The 11,771-nt window shown below is 42.7% G+C and overlaps 1 protein-coding gene across 4 annotated transcripts in view; it reads right to left on the bottom strand.

Annotated features, from left to right (window-relative positions):
• Positions 1-492: 492 nt before the first annotated feature.
• tbxas1 (thromboxane A synthase 1 (platelet)) overlaps positions 493-11,771 on the bottom strand; it is a 230,773-nt gene continuing 219,494 nt past the window's right edge. For all 4 annotated transcript variants that reach the window (XM_041216332.1, XM_041216334.1, XM_041216335.1 and 1 more), the window contains 2 exons: positions 4,075-4,237; positions 493-899 (listed from right to left, as the gene is read on the bottom strand). In XM_041216332.1, coding sequence (XP_041072266.1) covers positions 819-899; positions 4,075-4,237 — 244 coding nt within the window. In that variant the 3' untranslated portion in view covers positions 493-818. The remainder of the gene's footprint in view (positions 900-4,074; positions 4,238-11,771) is intronic.

Below are 11,771 nucleotides of genomic sequence, written 5' to 3'. Positions count from 1 at the left end.
CCTTCATAATGGTTTTTGAGACTACAAAGTTGTTTTTAAAAGAAAGCTGGCTCTTGTACGTATTTCATTTGACACTCAATTCTAAGAGTGCTTGGGGGTGCTTTGGTTCGACACAGCCAAATAACAGTACTAAAGGTGACAAGATAAATGCATTTGTGTGGAATTACTAACAGAAGGAGTCAGCAAATAGCTGGACAATTCTATCAATCTTGGAGCGAAATTTGGAATGTCTGAACTTCAATTCTATGTGATTAGATTGTTTATGATAATAGGCAAAAGAAGTGAGGATTATTTTTATGCAGCAACTTGCTATGATCTGCTGGTCATTGTCATGTTACTGTTTGTGGAACTTTGCTATGAGCAAATTGGTTGCTGTTTTTCCTATATTACAACTGTGACTCCACTTCAAAAGTACTTATTGACTCCAAAGTGCTTTGGGATAGCCTGAAGTTGTGAAAGATGCTATAGAAATGACATAAGAACTCAAGTGTCTTAAGTGTCTTAAGGTAGGGTGATTTATTTTAATATTGCATAATCACATTGAACATCCATTATAATATTTTGTATGTTATAACATTTCCTCCAGTCTGCTGGTGCTTGTTATTTTCTGTATTAATCCTCAATCACAATGCATTATTTTCTGTATCTAACCTAAATTAATTCAAACCATGCTAATTGAGGACTAAACAAATTACTTCATAATAGGAGAACTTCCATCTCGAGTCCAGAGCCTTGGTTACTAGTCAAGAAAGTCTTGATCATCAGTCAGATTCATTGATTAAGTAAGGCAGCTGAAACAATTGGCCACGTCCATGAGTTTAACCACTTCTGGGTACAATTTTGAGGACCATTCCCTCTTTCGGTCCAAGAACGGCCAACGATCTTATCTGCACTGGAACCTGAAAAGAAGAGCAAGAGATCAACGATTGTAGGCTGAACACCAGGGGCAGGGGGTATGTGAGTCCAGCTCTGACATCACTGGAGGATCTTGTGAAACCCACACAATTCGACAGATTGCAAGTAAAAAACATAGAAACATACAGTGACTATTCAACCCATTGTGCCCCTGCTGGCTCTAAGTTCCAGTACCCGGCTCTTTCCCAAGAGTGCTGCAAACCTTTTCCTTTTCAACTGTATGTGCAGATTAGAAGAAATTGCTGCAATAAAAAAAATCTCCTCATCTTCTCAGTTTCTTTGCCAATGGTAGAGGAATTGCACTCTAGGATTAATACAAGCATACATATGAATTAAGAGTAGGCCATTCAGCCCCTTCAGCCTGCTCCGTCATTCAATAAGGTCATGGCTGATCTGATTGTGGCCTCAACACATTCCCACCTACCCCTGGTAACCTTTGACTGCCTTATTAGTCAAGTATCTATCTACGTCTTCCTTCAAAATATTCAATGACCTTGCTTCCACCACTCTCTAGGGAAATAGAGTTCCAAAGACTCACAACCCTCTGAAGAAAAAAAATTCACCTCATCTCTGTCTGAAATGGGAGACCCCTTATTTTTAAACTGTGTCCCCTAGTTCTAGTCTCTCCCAAAATGGGAAACATCCTTTCAGCATCCATCCTGTTAAGTCCCCTCAGGATCTTATGTTTCAATAAGATCACCTCAGTCTTCTGAACTCCAATAGATACAGGACCAGCCTGTTCTACCTTTCCTCTTAAGGTAACACCCTCATCCCAGGTATCAGTCGTGTAAACGTTCTCTGAATTGCTTTTATATCCTTTCTTAAATAAGGAGACCAAAACTGTACACAGTACTCCAGATGTGGTCTCACCAATATTCAGTACATTCCCCTTGCAATAAACAACAATGCTCCATTTGCCTTCCTAAGCACTGGCTGTACGTGCATACTAACTTCTTGTGATTCATGTACCAGGACGTCCAGATCCTTCCGTACCTCAGAGTTCGACAATCTCTCTCCATTTAAATAATATACCTCTTTTCTATTCTTCCTGCCAAAGTGGACAAGTTTGCATTTTTCCACATTATACTCCATCTGCCGAATTTTTGCCCACTCACTTAACCCTATCTAAATCCCTTTGCAGGCTCCTTATGTCCTCTTTACAACTTATTCTCCTACGTACCTTTGTGTCATCAGCTAATTTAGCAACCATACATCTGGTCCCTTCATCCAAGTCATTGATATAAATTATAACTAGTTGTTACATACAAACATGGTCCTCTGCTTTGCTTCTTTCAATAGGTAATCTGGGCAGAATGTCACCTTGTGACGGTCACTGATGGTTAAATCAGAGGTTCCTTTCTCCTTCCTCCAGCTTTTGATGACCTAACCTGTAATGGGGAAATGGTCCTGACTGAGACAACCATCACAAGCAGAAAGCTGGAAAATAGCCTTGCAGTCAATGGAATACAAATTATCAGTAGTGGGCTTCAGCTGAGGCTTTTAACGCATGGAAACTTGCATATTAATGCAACTCACAATAAACTTGGGTGGAGCTGTAATTTGGTTAAGGATCAAAGGTTGTACACAGACAAGCTGTATGGCTGTGCACTCTCAGAAGGTTCAAGGGGGCTATTCTTTGTCTGCTTATTATTTCTGAACTAGGGTACATACCTCCTTTTGGGCTGCTCAGTAGTCAACTCTTTTAGCCTATGGCATCACCAATAGTCTTGGATCCAAGCCAGCTTGCTTGAATTGGCAGCAGCTTGGTGAATGAGGTCATGAGGATAGCAACCTCATACTTGCCCATGCCAGGGATCCCCAGCACCTTGCTCTATTTCTGTGCCCTCCACTCGAAACTAAGAGATATAAAAATATGGGAGCAGAGAAGAGGATTGCTCCTGCCAAATTTAAGGTTTTTCTTATATTTTCAAGCTGGGTACTAATGCAGAAGACATGCATTCCTTTGGAAAGGTGTAATCGCTGTAGAGTTGCACAGCATGTTGATTATGAATTATTCACATCCATACATCTGCAGCAAACTATACATCTTAAAACAGGCTTGGCCATAATAGTAAGGGTGTACACATCAGGATAGCCACACTCCATACCAACACCACACCTTTAACCCGTGGAAGAACCTGTAAAGCAATTTCACACTTTGACATCTCCCAGGATATTATGAGATTTGCGACTCCTGTTGCAGCTGCTGACTGTCCTAACACAATCCACCAAAGAAGATTAAGCTGTTAATATTTTATGGTAGGCAAGCAATTTGAAGTAAGTTTTTTTTCCTCAGAGAGATGAAGCTACCATTAATAATTTATTCCAGACTGAAGATTTAAGATTCCTTGCACCTTGCTGTTACTGCAAATATTGAATGGAAGGAATTTATCTGTGATTTTAATTCAATCATTTGGTCTCCGTGTTCTCTTTTTAAGTGCTCCCTTCTGTACTCGATGAAGTGAGGTATATTGATGCTGACATCCATTTCAGGCGCTCTGCCTAAGCATCAAACACTCCTAGGTTAGGTGCAGCACAGTTAGACGCAGAGTACAAGTTCCTCTACTTCTGCCCCATCTCAATAATGTGTATAACTGTCCCATGGTCTCTCTGATAGAGTTGATAGTTATTAACTTCCTGAAATCCAGTAAAAGGTCATAGTCTAACTCACTACATCCAATAAAAGTCCAGTGTCGAAGCTACTTCATCCAGTAAATGGCAGTTATCGAACTTACTGCAGCCAGTGAGCCAGCGTCTAACTCCTGCACCAGTGAAAGGCCAGTGTCTAACTTATTAAACGGAGAATGTTTAAGCCCCAAAACCTAGTGAAAAGCCTGCGTTTAAACCCCCACAGCCTGTGAAAAGCTAGCATCTAACTTCCTGTATCCAAGAGTCAGTGTCTAACCCACTGCAGCCAATGACAGACTAGTGCCTATTCCCTTGCACATCCAGTGAAAAGCCAGTGTTCATGTTCTGGAACCATACAGTCCCTACATCCTGAAGTTAATTTTCTCGTAATTTTCACACCATGTTCTGTAAGCATGATTTCCTCGAATAAATCTGTGGGTAAAGACTGCATCTAGGACTCACACACTATCTCTCTACTATTGAATCAACAAAGCCCAGTTATATGCTATGACAGAATAAAATGCTATATACCTGTGTTTCGGGGCAGGTCTGGAAACTGTACTTTGACAGAACCCGCACTAGCGCAATCTTGGCTTCCAACAGCGCCAGTCTCATTCCGATACAGTTTCTGGGTCCAGCACCAAAGGGCAGGTACACAAAAGGATGGCGCTCTGTTTTCATCTCTGGACTGAATCTGATAATAAAACACATTGAAGAGGCAATGACATAAATTTAATTGGTGTAGGAGGAGGGTTTAATACGCAACTGGGATCAATATACTGAACACAGGACGGCTTTGAGTTTAGACTTCAGTTAATGAGAACTAAACTTGGCTTCTCAAGGTTCCTTAGCTCAGGGACCCGAGTGTGACTAAGTGAGGGTAGCGTCAGAAATTCCTCTTGTAAACAGCATACGTGCTTCTGAAGACACATTTGAGCCCAATGTAGTTGTAAAAGAGAAGAGTATAAGCTGCTCACTTCAGGCACTCATTTGATAAGCCGAATTCTCTATGATCAGGATCTCGCACCTGCTTCTCTCCTGTGATTAAGGTAATACCTGGATTATGTGCTCAAGTCTCTGAAGTGGGACTTGAACCCACAGCCATTTGATTCAGAGGCAAGGGTACTGCCCACTGAGCCACAGCTGATACTGAAAGAGAAGGAAGTGTGAGGAAGAAGGAAGGAATTTGAAGAAAGACAGTGAGTCTTCTCATCCTCTTTTCCTCTCTAATATTCTGCATGTTCACACCCCAGGTCTTAGGAAAAATGCTGGCAGATGAAGTAAATTCAGACCACTGTAGGGGCGAAAAAAAGATTACAAGGTGCAGACTCCCACTTCACTTCTTAGAGGATGTCCTCGAAGTGACTGGGCACCGAATGGTTCACAAGATGGCAATGAGCACCAAGCAGCAGAATAGCTTAGGGTGGAAGAAGGGAAGAATGAAGCACATTCAAAGAAACGGGTTTTAGAAATTTTCTGAAGGCTCAGATCGAAGTGAAGCGATTTGGGAGAGAATGCCAGGAGAGAGGAAGATAGTGTCTGAAAGACTTGGGGTCAATGGTGGAGCAGTGGTGCAAAAGCAGTGTTCAGATGTCTGGGGAGCAAAGAGAGGAGGTTTGACTGGAGGTCACTCAGGCAGGATTGCCTGAGGCATCCATAGAGACTGAAGATGACAGCAGCAGGAGGAATGGAATTTTAAGTTTTTACAATAATGACTTATATAATGCCTTTAACATAACAGAGCATCCCAAAGTGCTTCACAGGATCATTTTAAAGCAAAACGCGACATTGAACTACATATGGTGATATTAGGGTAGATGGCCAAAACTTTGGTCAGAGATAGGCTTTAAGGAGCATCTTAAAGGAAGAAAGAGAGGTTGAGAGTTGGAGAGGTTTAGGGAGGGAACTTCAGAGCTTAGAGTCTAGGCAGTTTAAGTCATAGCAACCAATGATGGAGCGATTAATCAGGAATACTGAAGAAGCCAGAATTAGACCAATGCAGATATCTCAGAGGGTTATAGGGCTAAAGGAAAATTTCTTCAGAAAATTTCTTACAGCGATAGGAAGGAGCAAGGCCATGGTGGGATTTGAAAACAAGGTAAAGAATTTTAAAATTAAGGCATTGCTTAACCAGGAGTCAATGTAGATCAGCAAGCAGAAGGGTGACGAGTGAAGGGGACTTGGTGCAATTTAGGCAGCAGAGGTTTGGATGACCTCAGGTTTACGGAGGGTAGAGTGTAAGAGACTAGCCAGGACTGTGCTGAAAAAGTCAAGCCTAGAGGTAACAAAGGCATGGATGAGGGTTTCAGCAGCAAATAAGCTGAGGCAGGGGCAAAGTCAGGCAATGTTAGGAGGTGGGAACAGGCAGTCTTAGTGATGGAGCCATTGCCACAGTGCAGTTTTTGGATGACTGTGGGAGAAATAAAATGGGTTAACCATATATTCAAAACTGGGCTTATGGAATACAGCTCAATCAGGTATGATTATTTTATCAACTGTTTTGATATCAGGCCTACCTGCAGTATTTTTATTTGTACCCTTTTATTCTGACACTGAGTTTGAATATGAATTATCCTTTTAAGTGGGACAGTCTGTGCTGGAATTGCCCTGTAATTGTATAATCTGGCCACCAGGCAGCAGACTCGTTGGCCGATGCCACAGATTGGTCTGATGAAGGCAGCTTTCTGTGGATGCCTGTTGATCTAATGTAATTAGGAAATGCATTCATTCATTACTTCTGGTTTTTGGGATGCTTGTGTTTCTGGGGACTCAGTCTCAGCTGTCCAGCCAGAGCAGAGCTCTTCACATTAACTAGATGCTAACTGGACGAGCTTGGTCAGTTCTAGAAATTATATCATGTTCCACGGTGCATGATATGTGTTCATGTTTTAAACTCATGTTCAGGGACTCAACGGGCATCTTTATTATTTTTAGGCACCGGGGAGAGTAGAGAAATATCAATTTTCTGTATTACGCTGTTTACTGCTCAGTCACTTGTTTCATCCATTCTTGTGTTCAGAGACTGAGGGCGGAATTTTTCCAGTCCAGTGCAGAGGCCAAGGCTGGGAAATTTAGGAAAAAAGTGTTGGGCTGCCACACTGACATATTCCCACCTCCTCGCCCATTTCGCAGAGGCGGGAACGCACCGGTAATGGCAACACTCCTGCAGCGGCGGGCAGATAATTCAGGCAATTATTTATGTCATTAGAGGATATTTTACGAACGGATTGCTAATTTGCTGAAGACACACACTTTGTCTGCAGCGCTCCCACGCAAAGGAGGTGAAAGCTGACCAGGGGGTCGGAGAGCCATATGAAGGTTTAACTTTGAAGGACCAACAGGCCATGCACCTGCAGAGGTTTACAAATAGATGTGCCTCACACGCAGACAGATCCTACTGGACAATGCTGGGCAGGAGGGACTGGGTCATCATTATCACAGCTCCATCTTGTGCTACCCTCTCCTGTTCCATTCAGAACAACAGCAGACAGCCTTCACAATGGGGCTGCTGGTCCTTTGCTCTGGGCCCTCTGGTTGGCTCTCCCATCTCCGCAGGCACCCACAGTCCCTAACTGGATGGTGAACACATAGGTAGCCTAGTAATTAGACACTGCCCCCTAAAATTAAGCCAGTGGGTACGTGACAGAACCGCGCAGGGCCAACTCCTGGAAACGGTCCCGATGTCAGGTTCCCAAAGCTTGCAGCAAAATTCTCCTTGAGTCTCAGTCTGAATGTTACACATGATACAAAAACTGTTTAAAAACAATTTTTTTTTTAAAAAAAAGAGGCTGTGTGGAAGAGAAAAGAACACAGATTCACTTCAAAAATGATGGACTTCTCTGTCTCAATAAAGAACAAATGAGCTGAATTCTGAAATCTTTGCAGGCAATCAGAAAGGTATTGATTACTATCACTGTGTTTTCTTGGTAAAAAATGGAAGCATGTTACTAGAGACAGCTGTGAAAGAGACACAAACTGAGAGAGAGAGATGGTCTGCCAGGCAATGATCCAGGAAAGAATTAAAAAACACCATGTTCAATGTTTGCAAAGGTCCCTTTGAAAGTTAAGAACCAGTGTTGGCAAATTCAAAGGCCCTTCCCTTTGCTGACAGATTCATAGTCTTATTCACTGTCTAAACAGCACAGTGCTGTCCCAGAGCTATTAAAGTCCAGGATCGCCTTCTCTTCTGCTGAACACCATCTCCCCCCTGACTTACCTCCAATTGGCTCATCTTGCATAACATTTAAAAAAATATAACAGTGTGTTAATGCTGTCTGCCTTTATTAATATGCAAATAGTTCAGACAATCAAGATGAGCTATGCCATGAATTGCAAATCTCTAGAACTTTCTGGTCAATTAATGCTGCTTGCTGTTGGCTTTGCACAAATCACATCTCACCCTTAGCCTCGCCATTATTTTTAAGAACCTGCAGGATTTGCATGTTAATTGCCCATTAAATGCACCACAGAAAGTTAGGACTGGAACCTAACAGCCTAACTACCTTTTTACGGTCACAATAATTGTTAAAGCAATGCCAATTAACCTCTCATTTTAATTTTTTTCCTTTCTTTTTGTCATGCCCAGTAAAGATATCATATTCCTAACTTTCAAGATATGGACTTTATGCGGTGTGGATTTTTTGAAATTGACCTTTTGAAAATGTGGCCTCTCAAAATCTTTGCCAGAAAGTCAGGTGACCTCTGTTTGTGGTTTTGAACTGAGACAATGGGTGGAATCACCCCAGACTTGCACTAAGTGCGGTAGCGGGCCGGTAAAACGACCACAGTGGCGGGTTTTCACACCGTATCATCCCAAACCCGCCGCATTGGTTATGCATTCCCAGGGAACACGCCAGTTCAATGATGGGCAGGCCATTACCTCGCTGCTTCATCATGCCGGACACCATATTTAAAGTCCAGACACATCTCAGTGCTTCCAGTCCAGGACAACTGCAGGGAAGATGTCCACAAAAGGCAAAAAGACTGCAGCCCCCAGGTTTAGTGACGTGTCACTGGACGCCGTGGAGGCCCATCGTGATGTCCTCTATCCCCACTCTGGCCGCAGGATGGGCAACAACGTGACCAACCAGGCTTGGGAGGAGGTGGCAGTGGTGATCAGTGCCAATGCTGCACAGAAGAGGTTGGCCATCCAATGCAGATCGAGGATGAATGATCTGATCCATGCAGCCAGGGTATGGCAACCATCTCATCACTCTAAACACACACTCAAGCCAGTCACACATTCACTGGCATCTCACTCATTGCCAACTCAAGGGACATCTCTCACACGTACCGTCACATCTACATTTGGCCTCATCTCCTACGGAGACTGCCTCCTCAGCCCTCACCATCTTGAGGCCACTTGCACAGTTCAACATGTGTCCCCACACACACACACCCTGGATTACCTTCCTTCCCCAGTACAATCCTTGTCCTGCAGCCTCTTCCCTTTCCTGAGGCCACTTCTCCCCCTTCACCAAGCAAGCCCTAGCCCTGCAACCATTGAAAAGCCACCCACATATGGTTAATCTGGTAGGTAGAGACCTGCTGTGAGCCCCCCCTAAAAGTGATGTGGTGCTGTCTGCGAAGCCTGGCACTGATGACTGCGAGCGCTGACCAAAGTAAGGTAATCAAACATTGAAGTCCTGAGTGAAGTGCAGCCTGCCAGGTGCATGTTACTTATGTGCTGGTGTGGGCAGATGATCCAGCTTCTGGGGTGGGTGGTGGGGGGGGGGGGAGAATGATTCCAGCAGATTCCCTAATAATGATATGCAGATGTATTACAATGAGGTTCCCGACATCTGATGCCGGGAAACGCGCGGACGATTACAAACTGGTTTCGTTGTGAAACCAACTGCGCCATATTGTCCGCTCATGCCACTGAACGTGCCCGATGCTGGTGGGCATGAAATATCCCAGCCAATAAATCTAGGAGGTTACTTCAAAACATAAATAGGTTTTCCTATTGATCACCCTCATCAGCTCAATGGAAGAGATTTAGCAAGAAATTGCTGCCACATCTATCAGGGTCATGAAGATGGAATGTCAAATGAAGTTTTCCAGTGTGCTAATCATAGCTGGTATTTTGATGGGTTATCAATCATTCCCCCACAATACATCAATCACCCCAGCTCCAAACCATTATGTGGACAACAGGAGGCACTGAAACTTGCCATCACAAGATCAAAATTAGCTGGATAGGAGTTGAGACCTTACTGCTCCACAAGAGAACCCAACAGGTCAGTCTAGAAACCAACTGGGCAAGAAGGACCATTTGTCCAGCAAGAATAGAACCCTGGCTGCAAAACCAGTCAGCCCAGCCAGTAAGAGAGAGAGGGAAGGAGGGGCTAACTTTCACCTGCAAATATCTGTCTCTACAGAAACTTGGCCACAACTTGTTTGAATTCCCAGAGGTTTCCACCTTCCATTCATCCAAAGAACGAGAAAGAACCCATCCAGTCCCGCAAAATGTTCACCTTGTAATTCTGCTAATATCTAGACTTGTGTATGTGTTTTGTGTGTATGAGGGAGTTGTGTTTCATTGAGTTTACATTTTGGGGAGTTGTGTGAATAAATGTTATCTTTTCTTCTAGTTTAAACTTACTCAAAATACTGCTTACTGTTTATTACTGAAAGGCACAACACTCAAAAGGTTTAAAACACTTCCTCTAAATCATATCTTGGTGCAGACAACCAAGAGGTGAGGAGAAGGGGGAATAGTTATCCCACCACCACTCACTCCATCCATAACACTACTTTCTTTTTCTTAATCCAATCCTTCTTTCCTTTTCTTTACTTCTCTGTCTGTACCTGATTTGAATCTAATTCACCTTCCTTCTCCATCATTCTTTTGTTTCTTTCTCAACAGTTGAATTTCATTGGTTAAAGGGACATACTGTTGTCCTATGCTTTACTCATGTCCCTAGTGCCTCAGTGTGCTTTCCTCATTTTTAAAAATAATGGTAAGGAAGTAGAATTTCCAATTTTATTTATTCTTGGCCAACACTGCCATCTTTGGATCATTTTTGGCCCCATGCCTGGTGCAAATTAAGAAAAGCATCCATCAATGGGAAGAGAATTAACCACTGTGGAGGCAAATATGTCTTTTTTTATTTTAAAATAACACAGGCATTGAAAAATGACAGGACTGATAAAAGCGGAAGAATGGATGTTGTAAAAGAGCTGGACAGATGAGGAGTATATCTTTCCCCAGAGGATGCATGATGAGACCACACTAGTGCATAAACGTTAAGCAAGAAATACAATTACTCCCTGTAGACTGCTCAATTGATATTCATGTTTGCTTTTGTGCAGCCAAAACACTCGTCTCTCTTTTAACCATTTATTCTTATATTGCTTCTTTATCATAAACAGGTACAAAAACAGAGGCTTTAACCATCTATACTTTAATGCAGCAAGCAAAACTGTTTTCTTACGTTGAAACCTTCTCGTTTACACACTTTAACTTGCTGACAGTAAGCTAAGCAAATTCTACACTACTTCATTTCAATCTTTTCCCTTCATCTTCTGAAGACGCTAACGTTTTATGAGGTTGCTGTCGTAGGTATCAGTAGCCTTCCAGTACTTCCTAATGAGCACTGCTCATCTATAAACCTACATGGTTGCTACCAAGCTATTCGAATTTGGAGTGGATCACAGATAAGTCCAATTTGGTCTTTATACTCACACATGCGTGTGCACATATGCACAAAAATGCTTTCTAATCCACAGTGGTCAGTAGATTGTGATCAGGGCTGGTAACTGTTGCTGTTTTACTCCCTTTAATATTGCATCCCAAATGCAACGCTCAAGTTGTGTGTTGAGTTGAGTCAGCACAGATCGAGGACAACTTGAGGGGGGGCTTTTTGGCTTGTACGAGTTAAGGCTTCCAAGTGGAAGGACTGTAGGCCTGAGTGGATGAGCACTAGACCAATAAAAAGTAAGGTAATTCTCAGTTTCTTCCACCAAAGAAACCCAGAAGTTGATGTGGAATTACCTTTCTTTCTGAGATAGCAAGATTATCAATGTGGAGATTTGTAATACAAAATTAGGTTTCCTTCAACAATAACTTGGTACAATAGCATTTTACTCAGCCAGAAACAAGATAATGGCTCCTTCCTTAGCACCTGTTTTTTTTATGCTACAGCTGCCATTTTGGCTCCAAATATAGTGTACTTCTGGCAGCCATGCTGAAGGAGGCACAAGCATAGGGAGTGTTCACTGGAAAC

The sequence above is a fragment of the Carcharodon carcharias genome, chromosome 21, assembly GCF_017639515.1.
Source record: "Carcharodon carcharias isolate sCarCar2 chromosome 21, sCarCar2.pri, whole genome shotgun sequence".
Classification (NCBI taxonomy): Eukaryota; Metazoa; Chordata; class Chondrichthyes; order Lamniformes; family Lamnidae; genus Carcharodon; species Carcharodon carcharias.
This window is presented reverse-complemented; position numbering and strand designations above follow the sequence as displayed.